General features: G+C 32.3%; 1 protein-coding gene across 1 annotated transcript; it reads left to right on the forward strand.

Moving 5' to 3' along the window:
* The first annotated feature begins 1,185 nt into the window (after positions 1–1,185).
* On the forward strand, positions 1,186–17,436 carry LOC133178546 (zinc finger protein aebp2-like). Its single transcript, XM_061313250.1, has 6 exons — positions 1,186–1,284; positions 6,347–6,424; positions 10,880–11,523; positions 15,604–15,728; positions 16,536–16,603; positions 17,005–17,436. Exons 1-6 carry the CDS (start codon positions 1,229–1,231, stop codon positions 17,150–17,152), a joined length of 1,119 nt encoding a protein of 372 aa, XP_061169234.1. The 5' UTR covers positions 1,186–1,228; the 3' UTR covers positions 17,153–17,436.
* The last annotated feature ends 4,955 nt before the right edge of the window (positions 17,437–22,391 follow it).

Genomic DNA, 22,391 nt, shown 5'->3' on the forward strand with positions numbered 1-22,391 from the left:
TTTTTTTTAGTAAAAGTCCAAGAACTTTTGCATTTCATTTGAGTACAATGACTTGTACATTGATAAATATTTATAGAACCCCAACGTCACAGACTGACGATAGATAATATTTCACATGGTCGGAATAGAGAAATCTGTGTCAATGTGTCACTCAATGTTTAAGCAAAGAGCATCGACATGACATAGATCGGAGATCCTGTATATTGTACTAAAGTGTCCATGCAAGTTCAATGAACCTAACTTAAGTGCCGTCTGTCAGGTTTATATAAGTATAATCTATGGTGAAATAGAAAAAGTGGGTTACATGAGTGTTTTATATATATATGTATATAAGGTGTATGGTAATGCCCTAGCGTTAGCCGATAGTCAGTACGTGAAACTCTTCACAGCCATGCTGACTGAGCTCATTCCTTTGTTCTGGCTTTCTGTCTCGCTATAGTCTCTAGGCCCGCTGTCATACATTGACAATTGTAATTATTGTACGCCTGTGATTTAAGTAGTGATTTTTTTTTCTTTCACTTCATCGGAATATATTTGTTGTTGGATTCTCAGGACACATAAGTGCATGAAGAAGTTTGGTGGATAGAACTTTCTTTGAATGTGATCTTGGAATGCAGTTCAACTTCTTTCATTCATTCAGTGTTGAAGGAGGATCATTAAATTTGAAATTTTTGTAAACTCTCTATATAAAGGAAATTGACTTTCTCATTTTTTTTCTTCCAAATCTGCATTCAGAAAGCTAGTGCAGCAAATTTTAATTTTTTTTCCTTCCACATTACAAGGAGCTAGTCGAGCTGCAAGAAGAATATAAAAGGTTGTAGCAAAGTGGGATATAAAAATTCAATATTTTGACATGTTTGAAATATGTCTTGTGCAGACATTATTTAACCCTTTTGTTCCAAAGAATGGTTAAAAATATATATATTGATATATGCTCCCTTTAATGTTTGCCTAAAAAAGCCTCAAAGATAACAAAGATCTCAACGAAGACTTTTTTTATCTGAACATTGTGAACGGAGGTAATCAAATATGAAGACTTTGTATTATTGACGTCTGCTCGAATGTCAGTGTTGGAAGACTGGGAAACCTGTAATAGTGGAGTTTTTTTCCTTTTCTCTCTCTCGTTTGTTGTTAACCCTGGTGAAGGCTTTAATATAATTCTCCAATTCTTCAAACCCTGTGAAGTCACTGAAATAAAAAAAGAGGAAATGTAAACAAAGCTCTACACATGTCGAACCTGCCAGAGATTACATTGAACTTCATGCTCGGGCTAGACCCGGCCAGGTAATTATTTATTTTGGTACTGGGTTATGATATATTTATTGCTCAGGTGTTGTATATATACTTGCAAGATCAGCCATTTTCATGGGAAGGATCTGAGAGTTTTTCTGTCCCTAAATCCTGCATGTTGATCTCTTGCTTGTTTTTGATTTGGTTACAAAGGTAATATTGAACAAGATTTCTTTAATGCGCTCATGCACTCACTTGCCTTAATTTGGTATTTCCTTAAACAAAAGGCTTTGTCATGTTGTATTATTGATGGTTTTCATTTAGATTTTTTATTTTATTTTATTTTTTTGTGAATGGAATACATATGAGGTAATTCATGTAGTGCAGTTTCTATTTTAAAACATTGAAGAGCACTTGAAATTACATTGATCAGGAAATAGAATTTAGGATTTTTGTGAAAACTGTGTTATAGTTGTAACAGTTTTTTTTTATAACTCCTGTTCATGGGTACCAGTTACTGCAATGTATGTATATTATAGCAATGAGGATGTACAATAATAATCAATGTGGCTGTGTGTTTATCCTCCCGGGGGATAAAGATCCTTCAGATTTCTCCCGTGGGGGGTAAATATAAGTTTCTGTTTTGCATACCAGCAATTGTTTATTTATCCAGAACTGTCAATTTATGATCATAATTAATATATCTACTGGTAAATGCCATTTTGTATGCTGAAACTTCTCAATATCTTATTGAGGCACTAAAAGTATGAATTCTTAGCTCAGAACTATCATTTTACATTGTATATAATCATAATTATGACAAATATTTTTAGATATAACATAGCCCAACACAATTTCATTGTGTATTTTCATGGCATATCTGCGAGCCTGCTGACAATTTCTTCATCAGTTTCTGCTATACCCCCAGTTTAAATGCATTTTTATTAACTTTTTTTTGAAAGGGATTTTTTTGTTATCATCACATTGTTTGGTAGACTGTGCATTGCATGCACACATTTTATAATTGTCACCGTTCATTTTGTGTCTGACATACTTTTAGGAAATTAATGTTAGGTTGACCTCTGTGTACATGAGTACAAAATATTTAAGATGAGTGAGTGCACATGACAAGTGCAGATTCAGGTGCCACTCCTTGCGTGCGCCCCCTTCAAAAAATTATTTCAGACATTATTTTAATTATCACTCTATGCATAAACGTAATAATATGCGGTCATTTATAAGGTTTTCTAATTGATGATTCTCAGGAGCTAATGGGGCTTCACCCCCAGACATGTCCTTAACCTGCAGGAGACCTCTTCAGAGCTCAGACCCCTCCCCGCAGACATGTCCTTGACCTGCAGGGGACCTCTGAGGAACTCAGGACCCCTCACCATCTTAAAGTGACCCTTCTAACTCAAAAGCCCACATGACAATGGAGATGTAAAGAATTTACACAGTAATGTACAATGGATTGGAATTATTTTTTCAGATTAAAATTTCTGTTACATTTAGCAACTTTAGGCAGTAGACCATTAAACTGTTAGAGATCTGTTTTTTGTGGTGATAATAAAGAACCAATGAATTTGTCAGTTGTGGGTTACATGTGTGAAAAAAGATCAATGGTCAAAAAGGAACCTGAATAAGGTACCACCAAAAAAAATATGCCACTGCTAATTAAGGGCAACTGGATGGCATCTTGTATACGTAGCAGTTTGTTCTAGCTTACTGTTAATGTGGGTAATTTACGTGTGGGAGTAATTTACATTAAGCTCGCAAAAAGAAGTCTTTATATGTATTTTATTCAGCAGTAACAATATTAAAGCTAGTATCTTAGAAATAAGTCCCACCTTTATTCTTTTGGTAATGATTAACTTTTCAAGCACTGTGATGCTAAATGCAAAATAGCATTGACTGTTGCTGCATGGTCATTTGAATGGGGTTTTCAGAGCAAGATTGTACTAATGTTTATTTGTGATGTAATGTACCGTAGAGGTGTCTGAACTAATTTTTTTCCTGTAATTAATAGATTTTTTAATTATGATATATCACTTGGACGAGGGAGCAATTTTTATGTTGTGGGGACTGAACCGTTACATATATTCTCTGTATTAATTGACAGATTTTTAATTAACGACAGTTATCAAAACCAGTATGATTTGATAAAAAATTCTTCCCAGCTGCAGAATTGTATGTCAAACAGCAATAGACACACAAGTCAGGTATTTTTACAATTAATAAAAGATGATGAAACTTTGAATCACTTAACCCTTGATGTTTAAATTTCATGTCAAATGAAAACTGGCTAACTGATAAACAGTGAAATCATTATCTATATATACATACAGAGATTTCATAATACATAAAAACTAAGTTATGATATACATAATTTTAATTGTTAAGGTTCAGGAACAGTTATGAAAGCATAAAAGAAACTTTGAGATAGCTGTATTGTTTTAGTTGAAAGTAGGTCACTGTGTTACATTAATATCTATGTATGCTAGGACTGTATTATAAATAAATGTCTAATGTGCACTTTTCATGGAAGAGATTTTTTTTTAGTGTTTTGATTAAGTATGTGTGTTCTGCATATATTGCATAAGGAGAATTGTTATTTTTAAGATGTAGACAAGTACTCTTGACAAATTATTTGATGAATAAAAAAAATGTCATACGACTTGCTCATGCACATCTAATTAATACTGTACGATCAAATGAGGTTCAAGATGTTGATAATAAACTATATTGGGTACATATTGCTCTTAATGATCAATCGATGGCAAGGAAATTGATGTTTTTTTTTTTTTTGGTTTTTTTTTTGCATTCACTAGCAATCAATATTTGATCTTATACTCTCATTCTTTCTCTCTCTCTCTCTCTCTCTCTCTCTCTCTCTCTCTCTCTCTGACTGCTTAACCTAGGTTTCTTAGAGTTTTCCAAGCATTACAATTAGCATGCAGTTGAGGAAATGAAAAGTCTCTCACACATTCTTGACAAAAAGCAGGAAAAGATTTGGTTCATTATTTTAAAACTCTGAATAATTGGAATGTGTGTATTGTGAAAGTAAAAATAAAAGTTTGTAGTGGATGCAAATTTAAGGCAATGAACTCCTCTAAATAAATATACTTGTGGTATGTGGTGAAATGCAACAACATTTCACTGTTTTCTCGACAATGTCAAAGCTGTGTACATGATGATATGCATGTACGTATATCGGACATGCTTCATTCTCTAAAATGATAGCTGTGGCTCCCCAAGTAATTCTTACCATTTCTTAGATATACTAGGAACTGCTCAAAATTCTCTAAATCTTAATTGGGAAAAACTTGAGACTTCATGGAATATGTGGCATGAATTTATATTTATTACATATCCAGAAAAAAATTATAAATAAAAACATACGATTTAGATGGACTTTAAAGATAAATAATTTTTAGAATTGATTACTTAATGACTATACTTGTGCATAATACCTGGAAACATGAACGAATCTTTATTCACCTTCATATATTATTCTTTGCACTGGTTTCATATTTTTAAAAAAATCAATACCCTCTCGTTATATAAGTATGATTGTAATAACAATCCACTATGGTCTCTTTAGTGTGGGTATTTCAGTAAATTATATTGTGCTGTTTTTGTCACAGAGTGCGTCTGTTGCACTAATGCGTCATTAAAAATTAAAAAAAAAAAACAAATTGCGACCTACTTGACATGTATTTAGCAGACGTCACACACGACATGTGATATTTGCACCCACACACAAAATATATATATACGCTTCTGTTTGTGTGTGCTTATATTTATAGTTACTGAAAGGACTTATAACTCACTGTTGGTGAAGTTTGTATCTTGTTCAAAGTTTACAGAATCATGTTTGAAGGGGACTGTGATTTAATATTCAATATGGACTTGTACTGGGGAGTTTCATTTGGAAATCTTCAAGGGTATAATTTCTCAGCTGAGCATTTATGTCATATGAGAATTAAAATTTTAAGTTTTGAGTATTCTGAAGTAATTTAATTTTGTTCGTGGCCATTTAATTTTGTTTGTAAACTGATACTCTGATGTTCTCATAAACTATTTTTGAAACCATGCAATTTGTAAATGTGAAATATCAACTTGATGTATTGACAAAAATGTTTTCAGCTACTTAACTTGAATTTAAAAAAAATATGTATTATAAAAGTGAGCTTTCATCTTGGATAGACTTATTATTGTTTTAAACATGTCTGATTTATATATATAATTGACACATAATATTACATTTTCTCAGAAGATAAAATCTCATAACTTTGAGGAAATTTTTTATTTTCCTTGAATTTGTGAAAGCTCAGGATTTCAGTTTTAGATTTAGAAGCCCATTATGCTGCAGAAAATAGATATAAGTAGTGCTAAGGCGCTATATCTTGATAATCCTCAGTCAATTCCAAGTGGATTTGTTATAGACAACCAATTGGAGTTTATGGTTTTAGCTATACCATTCCCATAGGAAGTTATATAACTTGAGAAGGTAAAAATGGGGGCGTCTGTTTTTCAGGAGATTATGGATAAGATATAAAAAGAAAAAAAGGAATTAGTGTCATGATTTTTCTCGATTTGAAGATTGAGTAGGATCTTTAGGAGTATATATTCATGAAGCAAGTCATTTGGAGAAATTTCTTAATATGGGCATTCGAACCATGCTTCATACTGTCAAGTAAAACTGCCAGAAATCACTAATATTTTTTGTGAATTATTGTTTTTCATCATTTGGAGAAATCTCTTTATGGGCATTTGAACCATGCTTCATATTGTCAAGTAAAACTGCCAGAATGACGAATATTTTTTTGTGAATATTATTTTTTTCTATCATCCGTAGAATAAGAGTTACTTTCCTTTCGTTAATATTTCATAGGGAGGCAGACTTTTTAATAAAGTTCTAGAAAATACAATGGGACAGTTGAACTTTGGTATCTTGATTATCAATTTTTTGAAGTTAGACATCCCAACCATGTTATCTTCAATCCTCTGATATCTCAAAGTTTTTTTTTTCTTTGTCCCCATTTAGCATGAGATATTGAGGTTTGACTGTATGTTCATTTTTAAATTCATTGATGATTTGTGTTGTATTTTGTAGGTGTGTAACAGAAGAAAAGATTGCCTGTCAGTTGCCTTGTGTCCAAGATTTGTTCTCCAGGAAAAATGGAGTCAAAAGGTAAAAAATAAGGAAATGAGAATTTACATTTATTTAAAATTCTAATTGACATACATCAGGGGTATCACTACCTAAATAGCATGTAATATCTATTAAAAAAAAATGCATATAGACTCTCATCTTTTCTAGCCAAGGGTTTAGGATCCCTCCCCCCTTTTTCCTCCTGGAGAGAAAGGGAGTGGGTCATTAACCCTTTGCTAAGGAAGCTGGTAAGGTCTTGTAAAAAAAAAAAAAAAAAAAAAAAGCATTTGTATCTCTAAGCTCTTTCAATTCATTTGGATCAAGCACTTTGAATCTGCCAAGTAGAAATTGTCAATACTTATACTGAAATGACTGAAGTTAAAAAGGCTCATTTATATAAAATGGGTAATTTACCTTCCTCATTGTCATGAGCACAACTTGAGACTGTTTAGAAATTCTTGTATGTAACCAAAGACAAATTTGATGTGGAATGCCAGTTTTCTTAATGTACAGTAAAAATTTAAAGTGTCTACTATTACATCTGTACAACATGTTGACATGGTTCAGGTATAGGAAAGCTGAAAATGACAAAGCAAAATTTATGTCTTAAAGCAGTCAGTTCTTTCAATTGACAATTTGTAAAGTAATGTAAATTATGTAATGAATTCATATGAAATTTTTGCTCTCGTCAGATAGCAATTACTGAAATTATTTCCTGTTTGAAATCAATTAAATAATGAGAATTAATTATTTATTTTTAAGTTCTTTGTTGTGTTACCCTGTATGAAGAGTTTATCAAAAAAGTAATGAGCGAAAACACATACACTTGAACTTCAATATGTTGAACCTGGATATCTCGAATACCATTGATATGTCGAAGTGATTTGGAAGTCCCAACTGCTTATTCCTTAAGTATTTTACCCTGGATATCTTGAATCCTCAGATATTTCAAAGTATTTTCTCGGTCCCATCAAGTTCGAGGTAACGAGGTTTGACTGTATTAAAGGTCTTTTGAAATTTTTTTTTTAAAAAGTGTCATTTGTGAGCTTTAAAAATGAAGGCATGAAAGAGTGATTATGTAGATTTGCAACTATTTAGATCAAAGCTTCATTTTATATATAAACTGTTCTACAAATTGCATGATCAATAATCAGTTTCTAAAGTAGGTCATCGGGTGTAGAATATAGCTGATAAAAGATTTGATTGAAGATTGCATGCTGCACTACAATATTCTCAATCTATAGTTCTGTGTTCTAAATAAATGAAACCAAGTTTCTTTGAATCTAATTGTGAGTGGAGGTGGATTCGAATTTTATGCCTTTTGACATTTTTTTTTTCAATAATCCTGATTTTAAGGCTTGGTGTGTGGGTTCAGTTCAGAGGAAGCAAATAATTGGTTTTCAGTATTAGAATTTTGGAGTTATTAAAATTCAGAACTGCTATTCCAATATATATATGTAAAAAATATCTGTAGAATTTATTATTAAGTTGGTTTATCTCTGAACAAGGTAATAGTACTTTGTCACTTCGATGACTGTAGTTTAGTATCAAGGGTTTGTTCAACTTAGTAGCAGCTACCCTAGCTGCTAAGCTAGATATCTAGTATTGAAAGACCTCTATGATAATTGTTATCATTTCGTAGTGGCATGGCTATCAAATCGTTCAAGATTGTAGCTCTATGTAGCTGCTATGATACTCCTATTCTGACTAGATTTTTCTCTTGTCTCAGCAATCTTGGGGATGTGGTACAGTAGAAACTAAAAGATGAATATTTTGTTGCTTATTTGTCTAAACACAATATGAGAGTTGAGTGGAGGGCATTGTTAGATGTAAAATAGCTCAGTTTTTTCGTACACATAAATTTTGCACAAAACTTAGAAAAAATGTTTTGTAATCTGATGGTCTGACTTTATTTTTTAAAGATAAGGCATTGTGGATGGAGTATTATTATGTATATGAATGTCTTCATTAAAAAACAAATGTTTTATTATCATGCAAGCCCATCTTTTAAAGTGGATAGTTTTCAACTTAGTGAAAGAAGAGAAATACAGACAGAGTGCAGATTTTCTTTCAGTAAAGTGTGGAATTGGAAATGAATTGCTAATTTGCCTTGAAGAAGAGAAAGCTGGGAGGAGGCTCTCTAGTGTCCTCACAGTGAGCAAGACTTCCATTGACAGAGGATTAAGCTGTCAACTGCATTGACAGTGGGCTTTCATTGAAATCCGTAGGTCAACACTGGGGGGTCACCATCTGCACTAGGTTGAATCCTGCTTGTCCTTTCATTATAATGCTTGAAGTTTGTCAGGTTACACAGTTTATGTTAATTTTAGTGTACAGGATTTTTTGGGGGGTCTTGTTCATCAACAAACCATGAATTGGAACAGAAAAAAAAATTGTGTGTAACAAGTGCACTTGATAGAAGTAGGTTTTTATTAAGTTTGAATGGATGAATGCAGTGCATGTTAATTGGTGTGTGCCTTGTCTTGGTTGTGACCAGTGCATTTCCCCTCATCTAAGACTTTTGATTGTTCTGTCATATTCCTCAATCCTTTGAACAGATGAGATGCACATGAAGCATGAAGCTATTGATTCTGTTCAAGTTTTTTCAAACTTTGACCTTGGCCTTTCCTTTGACCTTGATTATGATTTCTTGACATGAATTCAATCCAAAGTCAGGGGCACTCTTTCCTTATAGAATAGAATAGAATAGAATAGGATTTATTATCAAATCAGGGCCCAATGGGCATAAACATATAACATGTATAATTACAGATAGGATAACAGACAGAATACAACATATAATGAAGAGAAATTCTTCCATTTAGTACATTGGTGGTGTTTTGAGTTTCATATGTAGACATAGGTTGTCTTGATTTAAGATATATCTGTACTCTAAATTGAGTAATAACTTAGTGTGCAATGATGTGCATTACTATTACTAATATTATACATATAACTGAACACATAAAAAATGTCTGATACATCAACAAGAGGCAGCAAGAGTCGGTGCTAAAGGATATACAGAAATCCACTTCTGCCTCATGTAGAATAAACAGATACATAATCTATGGAAAAGAGTATTTAAAAAAAATTAATAATAATAATAATAATAGCATTAATAAAAATAATAATAATATAATAATAATAATAAAAAAAATTGTATGTTGAATGGCATGTGTAAATTATATTAAACTGCAGTGGACAGCAAGAGTCAGTGCTGAAGGATAGTTTTATTATTTTTATACAACAACATACACATATTAACAACATAACATACTGTAGTATAAGTATTAAATCAAAGTACATGTAAGTAAAGTCAAAATCAACTTGTGTCTTTGAATTTGTCTAACTACACATGACTTATAAATGGACACTACTTCTTGTATTTGAAACCATTATATCCAAAATGTTTCTATACATAAATACAAGCTTTTACATGCATAGAACTGTGAAGAAAAGTGTTCTAATCCTGATTTTGAAGAGATTAGCTTAAGTGTATCTTGCATCTGTATGATTTTCTGGACTCTTTTATGACTTCAATTATATTCCAAGACTGCACTCCATACGATGTTCAGACTGAAGCATAACTGGTGAGATTGAGTGTCTGTTGCTGAGGATTATATTCAATGAATCACATCCCATTGACCAAAATGTCTACAAACTTGATGAATTCCATTAATTTCTGAAAATTTTCACCTGTCTTTTCCGAAAATAACCATGTTATTCACAATGGGAGCAGCTGGTTGTAGCGGTGATGTTTTGACATGTTTTGTTCTGGTAGTGAATGCCATGTGGGACATTTTAACATAAAGAAAAGTGTATTGCCGTTCCTTTAATTTTCTTTTACTTTGGTACAGTTGACTATTATAACAATATGATAAGTGAAAATGTGGTTTAGTTTTAATCTAAAGTGCCGTATAATTATGGGTTTTTTTTTTGTAGGTAGACCTTGTTGACATAATTTTTGTTTGTTTGAAAGACTAGAATTGTAAAATGACATGAGTTCAGTTTGGACAATGTCATGATGACTGACACATCATGTGACTCGGGACACGTTATAGCTTTACTTTTGTAAGCAGATGTCTGAGAAAAAGATTTATATAAATATGAGAATATTACTTGCTTCTAATAATTTGTGATAAAATTTTCAAGTGAAGATATGATATGTATTCTACATTTATTTATCATTATGTGGATAGAATTTCAAGCTTTTGAAAATGAAATGAAGGCAGATGATTAGATTAAAGCTGAAGTGATTTTATATGCTGTTGTAGAAAAGATATGTGTCAACTGCTTATCTTTTATTGATATCAAAGAAAGATAAGTCAATTTCAAGTTGTTTTTGTCATCTGTCCTCTTTAAATTGTGAAGTGATGCTCGAGTTTTTGGAAACTTTTATGGATTAAACTCTTTCCTTTTTTTTTGAAGGGATGCTTTAGTTCAGTAATATCTTTACATTTCTGAAATGAAAATTAAAATAATTTTTTTTTTCAGTTTTAGTGATGAAGAGATGCCGCATGTCATGGAAAGTGTCTGCATGCCAGACACCACCCGACAAGACAGCGTGGCGACATGTTCGAGTGAGGGATCTCTCGACGCCTCACCGCTGGCACACGATGGAGGATGCTCAGTTACCCCTGACAACTCGCGCTCATGTACACCTTCCTCCATGAGCTGTCTGTTGAGTCCAATCAGTAAAGATAGTCGTTCGGCTGACAGCTCGCAGTGTGAATGCAAGGACACGCCCCCACCGCCTTTAACGTGCAAATGGAAAGATTGTGAGTGTGAAGACTTCGAACCGCATGGAATCTTGGAACACATAAAATCAAAACATGTGGAGTGTCAGAAAGGAAAGAAAGTCTCGTGTCTGTGGGAAGGATGTAAGGTTTATAGTGTGCAGTCAAAATCACGAGCGTGGCTCGAGCACCACGTGGTGTGCCACTGTGGCGACAAGCCGTTCCGATGCATTGTGGACGGGTGCTCTCTAAGTTTTACTTCACATAAAGGATTGGAGAAGCATGTAAACAATCATTTTAAGTTACAACAGGTGCAAGGTCCCAGGCAGGCTAAGTCACGCGAGGACACGCCCACCAAGATGTGGAAGAGGAGGAAATGTCGTCGAAGTCGGCCTCCTGGTGGTATGTATTTCTTGGGGAGTGGATACAATGAAGTCCGCAAACTTGTGTAAGGTATTTTGAAGGAGTGGATCCATAAACTGCATATTAACATACATGTATACAGTAAAACACACTTATAACGAAGTGCCAGGGGCGGGCGTTTTTACTTCGTTATGTGCGTAGTTCATTATATCCATTAGCTTCACAATATGTATAAAACCCACAGGGAATTAAAATTACTTCACTATAATTGTCAGTTCATTATAAGCATGTTCACTATAAGTGTGTTTTATTGTATATGTACAAAAGTCAAGATTCTTAATCTTTACCTTTTCAAGAGCACAAAAAAGCAATGTGCAAATGAAATGAAATTCATAGCTCTGTTTCAAATGATAAAGATAATACTAGGCATATGTTGGACATGTTAGAGGAAGGGGGTCCCTGTGAGAAAAAGAGACAGGTATTCTAAGTTCATCAGATATGTTATCCCTCTTTTGGCTTTAATCAAAGTAAAATATACTTCAACTTTCATTTCTTCTGACCTCTTAATCAAAGATGAGCATGCATGCATGGATACAGGAATTTTTTTGCAAGGGGTTGGGTAGGGGTGGGGGTGGGGCACACCAACCCTAAAAGTATCAGACTTGTAAATTTTTGGACAAGTTGACAAGCCAGAAAAAAATCTAAATCTCTTACTTGAAAGATGTATCAGGGAGAAAGAATATACCTGAATATTCTTGGACTGTGACCGATTAATTGTCATATATCATGATTAATGTGCAAGCCAAAATGGAAATACTGCTCTGAAGTTGAATGCTCTTATAAATGTGTCAAACTGCCATCATACATGTTTTATACTGGCTGTCTGTTTTGCTGAGAGCCACTGAAAAATTATTTTTACAAGGTTTATATGTCTCCCATTTAAAGGAGCTTCTTTGAATATGATTAATTAAAAAGTGAAAATATTAATGATAAACAAATAGAGTCGAAAGATAATAGGTGAAATCATGAAGATGTACATATTTCCAAAAGCATAGTGTATATGAATAGTAGAAATGCCATAATCATGATAATCATGATTATATTGATAAGTAGAGGGGAAGTTAGTGTTAAAATGGAAGTCAATGTCAAAGCTTCAAACCAGGTCAAGGTCAATTCATATATGCCAAGGACAAAGCTTAGATGGCATTGTATGTGTATATATATTCTGGGTTTGGGGTTTAAAAATTGAGAATTATAATTTAAATCCATATTTTTTTTGCATAGAAAAGCAAATTTTTATGCACTTTATATGTAAATGAACGATGCCTATAAAAATAAAAGAGAATGTTTTTGCATAATGCATGAGCTTCACATTTTCTAATCAGGAAGCTAACATGAAAAGTCTTTGTTTGCATCAGTTTTGATTATTTTACAAATACTGTCATATTTATGATATCTCAATCAGACATTTTGTTCAGAGGAATCTTCTGTTATATAATTTTCTATTCTCCATGTATTTCAAGTGAATGTCTGCCATCATTTTCAAAAAATAAAAAATTCTAAGGACAAAATCGATAATAATTGTACCCACTTCTGTAGGGGCGACAGTGCTGCTTGATTTATGACAGATTTATCAAGGTCATGTAACACAATACACCCACTGTGTGTAGGCATAGTATTATTTCCCTTTGTGTACATTAACTAGGTGAAATTGACATCCCCCCCAAACAATGTATCCAGCTAGTAGTTTATAAATACACTGGGGGGAGATGTTTATTGTCTGCAGTTAGCTTCCGCAATTATGTAATATCACCCAGATAACCTGTACAAAAAAAAAAAAAAAAAAATCACAGAAAAGAATGATATGCCAAAATAATCCCTGTACAATGATGGAGCCAGACGAACAGCTGCTACTGTTTATATGTGTGTACATGTAGGCTTTATGTATATATTATATACATGCAGGTACAGATTGTAGATTAATAATATGCCAAGCCACATACCAACTGCTAAAGAAAATGTGCCCCAGTAATATATCTTACCACCCACCTCTACAATGTCATAATTATTATGCATTATATTACCCCCCCCCCCCCCCCCCCCCCAAAAAAAAAAAAATTAAAAATTGTTCAGTGCACGTGAATGTAAAGTTAATTTGAAAATCCCAGAAGTGTAGGAATTTTATAAACGGTATGGTACAGTAAAACATGCTTATAGCGAACACGCTTATACCTAATTGATGCTTATACAGCGAAGTAATTTTAATATCCCCGGTGGCTTTAAATTATATTAATTGACTTGTAAACTTAATGGATATTAGGAATTATGCTTATAACAAAGCAAAATTGTCTGTCCCTTTGTTATAAGCTTTGAAATCATATATATGTTCTGAAAGCACATATATACCTAAGGCCAAAAAAAATAATAGTCTTGTTTCCTGCTACCCGACCTACCCTATTCTTTAGCCCCCGACCCTAAAGTTTTTTTTTAAGTTTTGGAAGAAAAAAACTCGGGAATTTTCGGAATTTCATTGTACTGTCACCGTAATCAGTTTCCGTGATAACACAAAACAAGCATTTCATGAAATTCTTGTTTTAAATATGGACTTTCATAAAATACCACTTGAGTTGTGCATAAAAAAGACATGAAATTTAATTTTAAAAGACAACGTTGACCTGTGACATGTTTAATTTGATCTTGTATTAGTTCATATCCAAAAAATTCTGTCGGAAAAAAAATAAAATAAAAATATAAAATAAAAATAATTTTCCTACCTACCTACCCTATTTTTTTCAGGCCGGTAGCAGGAAACAAGACTATTATTTTTTTTGGCCTAATATGAATGATCATTTTAAAACTTTATTAAATCTATCACTGTCTATTAAGGAAACAGTTTCAGGTTTTCAGTACTATTATGTTTCAAGACTTCAAAGTACTATTTTCTTCTTCTCTATTACTTTATAGCTCTACGGAGTCTTTTGTAATAGAAGCAAGATAAATTAGATTTTGCTGGGTCAATCTGTATGAAATCTGATAGGCTGACTCTTATGAGCAAATTCCATGGGTGGTTTTTATGTCATGAAAATTTTATGAATGAAGATTAAAAAAAATTGTCTTTAAATTGTGTTTGCTTGGATTCTTTATGCCTCTATCCTTATTTTCTTCATCGACTCTACAGGGTTCATGATCGTCATTTGATACCATATTGGATATTAGAGGGGGAAAAAATTATGAGCATTTTCTCCAGAATTTATGTCAATTTGGTGAAAAATTATTCAGAAAAAACAGTTCATTATATATTATGGCTTAATAGTTCATGTACATGTAATTCGATCTTTTTGTCTCTTCTAAACATATGCTGAAGGCCTTTGATAAGAATGAAAAATAGAAACTTGTTGATCTTATTTTAGTACATGCAAGTACAGCATATAGACAAATTATGATACACGTATACATATAACTTTTTTTTTTGGTATTTTGTATTTACTAAAAATATTCTCAGGATTAATCGGTACCTAAAATGGGATTCATAGTAATAAGTTATTTTTTTCCTGTGGTTTTCAACATTATGTAACAAATGAGCATATTATAAATGAACCTGTGTAGCCACAGAACAGAATTTACATTTTCCAGACCTGCATTTCGTATAATTTTTCAATTGAATGAGTGATTGATCTGTTTCCCTGAGATAACAGATGTGAACACATCCCTACTGTAATTTTACAAACCTTATGTTCATCATGTCTAATATATCCCCTGCCCGTCTTCAGTGTATGTCTTTTAATTACTTGTGATGAGCTGCCAGTTTTTTTAACCATGCATGGGAATACAGTTTACTGTATCAACTGCACAGCATAGTTTTAGAGAACTATAGCCATGAAAAATCAGGGAACTGGAAAGAATTGAGTTTTGTGCAACTTCAAGCAGTTAAAGGGAGACAACTTTCATATGTATATTTGAATGCAGCTATTTATTTTTGATATTCGTCAATATTTTTTTCTTGACAATTTTGAATGCACAAAAAAAATCTTATCAATCAACCTAAACAATTGCAGTTATTTCTTAAAATTTTGGATTCCTTAATTTTTCTAAAATTAATTTTGCATATTTTTTTTTCAGTGAAACAAGTGGATTTTTTTGATGATGGTATAATGGAGAGGATACAGGTTGACCTGACCTACACAACAGAACTGACAAATATTGATCTCAATGGCAGCTCAGACTCCGCCACATTCCACAGCCATGTAAGTAGATACACAGGTCAATCTTTTTTTATTTTTATCAATGATAAAAGAATTTTTCCTAATTTTTAGGTCATTACAATGATTTAGCAACCCTCAAAGTACAATTTTCACCTTGCCCTTTGGGCTTGGTAATTTTTGTATTCCTTGGGTAGCAAAATCATTGCATTGACCTCAAAAACAGCAATGCTTGTATAAGTGTACAGGACACTGTATTTTTATTTTAGTGCAGTTGTAGGTTGAGGGCTATTTAGTTAAAATCAATTAATTTTTAATTTTTGAATGAAAATGAATGACCAAAATATGGATAAATGTATATTTATTTAACGGTAAGCAACCCTTCATCGTAACGTAAAAACAATCCTGATATTTTATTTTTGTAGTGTTTCCTTTTTAAGCCTATATATTGCTTTTGGTAACTTTTTACATCTTCAACTTCAGTACAAGAACACAAATTCAATATCTACTTTGAAAATATATATATTTTTTAGCTCTCTTCGAAAAGTTGAGATGAGGTTATGCTGTACATAAGATACACCCAGCTTCCCCTTTTCTCTAATCTAACCTATGTTTACAATATAAATTGATAAAGACCTCATCAGCTCTTAATTTATTATAATTTTTAAGAAAATGTGTACAGTGTATTTATTTTCCATTCCACTTTTGTATGATAACTTTTAAATTTATTAGTTCTTTATATTACACTAATAGTATGGTTGTAACATTATTTAAGTGTTGCAGTAATGGAATTTGATTCTCATAAATATAATTACTGTGCGTCCTGGCAAAAATGTTTGAATATCTTTGTAGGTCATAGCAAAGAGAACTGATCGCAATGGGAAAGTCCAAGCCCTTCTTCACTGGCAGCCAGAGAACGTGTAAGTGAAATGCTAAGGCCATGCATGGCCAAATATATCAAATTTTGTCTAATATATTTTGTACGATCCATCATTGATAAAGATTTACTGCAAATCTAATCTAAGCTGGACATCACTAGTTCTATAAAAATTTGTCGGCTTCGACAACAGAAATGGATGAAAAGTTGTCATCATAATAGGCAAGATTTTCAAATACCAGTACACCAGCTAGGACATATTTCTTCAAAAATTAAAACAAAAAACTTTTTTTTACAATAATGGACATGCAGACAAGACTGTTACAATATTTCATAGATCATTGTACCCCAACCATTAAGACCCAAAAACAAGAGACCACAATTCCCTAAACTTTTCTGTTCGATTTGTGTACATATAAAGCTACTTTCACTTTCCATTTGTAGAGTACAAGATTGCTGGGTTGCGGAGAAGGAGTTGGAGAATTTTCAAACTTGCACCATCCCTCTCAAGCGACTACCTCATCCGACGGCGGCCAACCTCCACTCCTCCATCTACCGCCACCACAGGTGCCGCAAACACCGCAGGAAGTGACATCACCCAGCAACTAAGTTCCCCCAAGTGCAAATATTACAGACTCCTAATGGAGATTGCTGTGATGTTTTCTTGTAGTTTCATGACAGATTTTTTTGTGTGTGTGGTTATGCTGGACAGCCAGAGAAAGGTTTTGACTGCAATATATGTGTATGTTTTTTCCTTGAGGATCTCAAATTACTATATAATTACTGGAGAAACAAAGTAATTATAAGAATATATGTCAATATTTTTGAGAAGATTTTTGTTGAAAGACTGAAGTGTAATGGAATTTGTGTGATTTTTTTTTTTTTTTTTTTTTTTTTTTTAACAATTTTTGTAGCCGAATTAGTTAAAATATTTGTTAAACATATTTTTGATTTTGATATTGGACATCAAAAAGTCTGGAAATGCAAAAGTGAGTGCTATTATTTTTAAATTATGGCATTTATAATTACATGTATTTCTGCAAAAAAGTTCATTCAGAAAGTGCTGTGAAACAGAGTAAAGAAAAAAAAAGGTGACAATATGCAAACATGACATTCCTTCTAAATGTTTTACTTTCAATATAATATTATTCCATCATTAACAATTTTTCTTTCTTTGTCTGATATTTTTTTATGCGTTTAAATTAATTTTCTACCGATAAAATTCACAAGCTGATTGAAAGTTTTCTTAGGGTGGGATACGACCTGCATACATTGTGAAATAATGTAAGATTACTAGAAATAGATTACTCTGAAAAAATGTGGTTTAGAACCTTGTTGTATATTGAAAAGGAATTCAAAAATATCAACCAGTATACTCTTTCAAAAAAAAAAATTTCCCAACTACCTCTACACTCTACGTAATTTATTTATTAATTTAATAATTAAGAAAATTAGTTAGTCTCGCCTTCTTTGTATTGTATATATACTTCTGTGTCATTTGAAATGTATCAAAAGTCTTCTTTTTTTTTTTTCTTTCAAAGAAATGCCTTAATTGTATTTTAAATTCCTTAATTGAAGAGAAATTCACAAATCTTAGCAGAAATTAAATGTGAATTTGATGAATTTTTTACATGGGAGAAGAAAATGTATTGTTTACATGTGCAGATTTTTTTTTAAGTTATATTAAATAATTCAAATGAATTATTTGGATTAAGAATGGTTTAAAGGGATTTTCATTCCTGTAAAGGTTTTTGAGGGTTAGTCAATTGTAGATTACACAATGTTTTATATTTTCTCAGAGTATTATAGGTACAAACTGCTCATTTCATTAATGTATGGCTTAAAGTAAGTTAACTGTGCTACAGATTATGAAATACAATATTTATACATATTGTATATTTTCTCAGGGAAATATCTAATATTTATTTACAAGCAGGGGTTTAAAAATTCCAATGCATAAAAACCCACACATGTAACAGAGAGCTTGCTTTATCATGTAAAAATTCCCAAATGGGGAAGAGATTTCGGGAATTTTCGAGGTACCTTATCAGTTACTTAGTCCCAGTGATGTCATTATGTTCACTTATTTGTGGCCAGAATCTAACCTATCCAAGAACAGACATCTGCAGGTAGAGGTTTAGGATATGATAAAAACTTGGAAAACTGCCTGCACAGCCAAAATATAAAATCTCCTTTCAATGACCTCTCTGAAGAGGAGAGGTCAATGGGGTCAAGTTTTTGTTTGGTTGCCTGTAATTTGTAATTACTATATGCATGTTAATTAATTTGTAATTACTATATTGAATTTGTTCTTAAATTACTTTGATATCAGAGGACAATGTAAATCAAACCATGAGGCATATAACCATTTTTTTAGGGGGGGGGGGGGGGGGGGGGGGGGGAAGGGCACATTGAATAATTATTGGTATTAACAGCCACTGGGATTCAGTCTTCGTTAGCAGCCCCCAAAATTCTCGACATTCTTATTCCCGCTTGTTCTGCCAATGTATTTTTATTGAATTGAGTAATGGTTGATCATCAGAGATGCTTAAAATCATACTGTCAGTCATTGGATGTTCCTTAATTTAGCATCAAGCATAATTTCATTTTTTCAAATTTAAAAAAAGAAGCATATGTCAAAGATTTGTGAAATTAACTTTGTTATATTTGTAGAGTAGTCTAAAACTTGAAATTGAAGATATTTTAAAGAAACTGAGAGAAGTACTAAATTTTCAAGGTAAAAACTTTGTATCATTTAATGTGTCATGTGACAAAATCGTAATGTCAATGGTATGAATATTGCTAGTCTTAATTCCTTTTTTTTTTCATTTATTTATTTTTGTATTACTTAAACAGTGCTCAAGCCTGTTTTAAAAATGATCAGTAATTAATATTAACAATATTATGTAAAAATTCAGCAATGTTACAGGTTTTTTTGTGCTGCCAATTTGAAATGCGTAGAGATTTTACCACATGCCATTCTTTTTCAAAAGAACATTCAATTACTCGTGATGAGTTGCATGTTTGTTCAGGAAAATATTTTTTTTACAGTTGTGTGAGATGCATTAGCAATACATGACATTTTACTATGGGGGTTATATACCCCTCTTAGCACAAGCGTTTCTCAGGTTTTTCATGGAGTAAATGTTTTAATTGACAAGTCATTCTAAGAAAAGTTGTCAAAACATTGAACAACTGAGAATTCATTAATATCGGTGACCTCCCATGACTCCATCGTATCGTATGATTTGTGATAAGGCTTAGTATGCGGGAAAGCCGTATATGGATTGAAAAAGTGCTTAAGCTGTACCACAAGTTTAATGTAACAATTAAGAGAAAATGTTTCCATGCATATTGTCCATCACTGTGTGTATGCAGAATAGTTAAGAAGAAATCAGTGCTGGGAGAAATGTTCTTAATATCAAACAAGACATGGGTCATGTTGTAATCAAAATGTGAGAGAATGATTTATGAACAAATGTTGACATCACTTGAGTCATTTTGGAAAAAAAAAACAACAGCATATTTATACACTTTTTTTATCAATGTTGATGAACAGTCATGAGTTATGAGGACATTTTTCGACAGCATTTTACAAACGGTGATATTTTGTGAATAGTTCATTGTTCGTATTCCATCATTCAATCGGAGGACACTCATTTATGTGCAACTTATCGGAACAAAAAAACATATCAGTATTCCAATATAAGAAAACTTTTGTGCACAATGTAGATTAATAGGTAAAGCTAAAATGAGAGACACTTGTGTGAACATGCCTAGCATTCTCAAGGTCAATTTGTGGAAGGTGAGAGTGTTGACCTTCTTTTGTACATAAATATTTAATAATCCCCCCTTCTAAGCTTAAGGTCAAGGTCAAACTGTTATTGGCTGTATTTCTGTTGTTGCATGCACACTTGGTACATGTGTTTGTTTGTATATATATATATAAATGACCTTGACCTGCTTGCTAGTGACCTTAGGTGTCTAGCTTTGACTGTTGATTGTTTTCATTAAATATTTATGTTCTGTTTTTTCTTGTACAAAGATATTAAGCTGTTATTCTCCCTAAAATTGCCAAGCTGTATATGTATTGTATATAAATGTACTGAAAAAAGTTTTTATTGGAATTATACATTGTATGACACAGGATGACAAGTTAAAGAAAAAAAAAAAGATAAGTTGAACTTTGACCCCAAAGTTGAACTTTGACTCCAATCCTGATTCCAATGGCTCCTGCTCAAAATGTAGCTCATGCAAAACAAATGGCTTGATCCACAATAATTTATGAAACATCTCATGCTTTCTGTGCAGAATTACTTTATTTGAATATCCAACATCGTGTAAATATTTCTCACTTGATATTTATTTTTTTCCTCCAGAATTCTGTCAGGCAACAGGAAATTTGATAATTTTTTTTTGTCACAAGCAATTGTAAAATGTAAACAATTTTTTTCTTTGTTATACAAGCAATTGTGAAATGTAACTAGTCATTGTGTTTTTTACTGGTTTATATTGTGTTAGAATGTTTTCATGAGTGAAAAATTAGATGGACAATACACATATAAATCATGTGTTGACTTTGATAATGTTTATGTCAAAAAGTTTTAAAATATGTCAGAAAATGATTTAAAAATAATGTAAAGAATATGGAGATATGTCAGACAATTAAGATTTCCATCAACTTGAAAGTTGTTTTCATCGTTTGATTGTTTTATTGAATGAATTTAATTTTTCAAGTCATTGATTTTTATTTTGTTAAAGAAATTAGAATTAATATATAAAATTTAACTTCGAAATTTGTACACAAAATGATTTTTTTTTCCTGAGTGACCAAAAATCAAACATTCGTCAAAGGGGACGTTAACATTCCAATCCTAGAACACAAGAGAGAGAGTGTCTTTTATATCATTAATGAGCTAATTAATTTTGTGTTAATTAAGAGAAAGTAAACAATATTTCTGTGGAAATGATCTCAGTGAATAATCAGGTACAAACGATGTTGCAAATTAAAATGAATAAATGAAGAAACAAAATTCCCGAAGTAGCCGTTAATTTCATGGATGTTGCCAGGTTGATGAAGTGAACTGCATGCACATGTGTATTGGGGAAAATGTGGATACTCACTATGCAGTGAATTTTTATGTTTGACCCTTGGTCATTTAAAATGTACAGATGGAATTTAAATTATAAATTGTGTACACACTGATTCTACATCATTTGTTATAATGGTTTTCATTGGTTGATTGTCTGTTTATTAACAGCTGTGAGGAAAATGTAAACACGTCTATGATTGGTGAATTGTAAACCACATGAATTTCCTTGATGTTAGGGTTTACTCATTGTATTTATATTGTGAACATGTTCAGAATGAGGTGTAATTATTTTTCTTCATAATATTAATATGTACATGTACATTCATTTGAAGTTTTCATGTGAATTTGCTGTTCTCAAGAGTCAGTCATTTGTTACTTAGCTATATTGTGGAATAACAACACCACCATCACCCCCCCCCCCCTCCCCCCTCCCTCCCCCATACCAAAGCACAATTCATCAAACTTTTGGCAAGCTCATTCTTTTTTTTTTAAAAATGCTATAAATAGATTTCTTTTGATAGAATTCTATTTCAAATGAACTCACATCAGCTTGAGAAAAGCATATTTTTTTTTTCAACAATATGGCCATGTATTCTTGAAGACTTCAGGTTTATATGTTGACTTTGAAGATATGTTGTATCAACATAATGCTTGATGGCATAAAATTTTTCGGTGATTTCCTTCAGTGTTCAAATGATGCTTTGAAAGTTTGACAAGATCTGTGTTGCGTTTGATTTT

Source organism: Saccostrea echinata, unplaced genomic scaffold (assembly GCF_033153115.1).
Source record: "Saccostrea echinata isolate AGI-Se365-2 ecotype Australia unplaced genomic scaffold, CSIRO_AGI_Sech_v1 ptg000003l, whole genome shotgun sequence".
Taxonomy (NCBI): domain Eukaryota; kingdom Metazoa; phylum Mollusca; class Bivalvia; order Ostreida; family Ostreidae; genus Saccostrea; species Saccostrea echinata.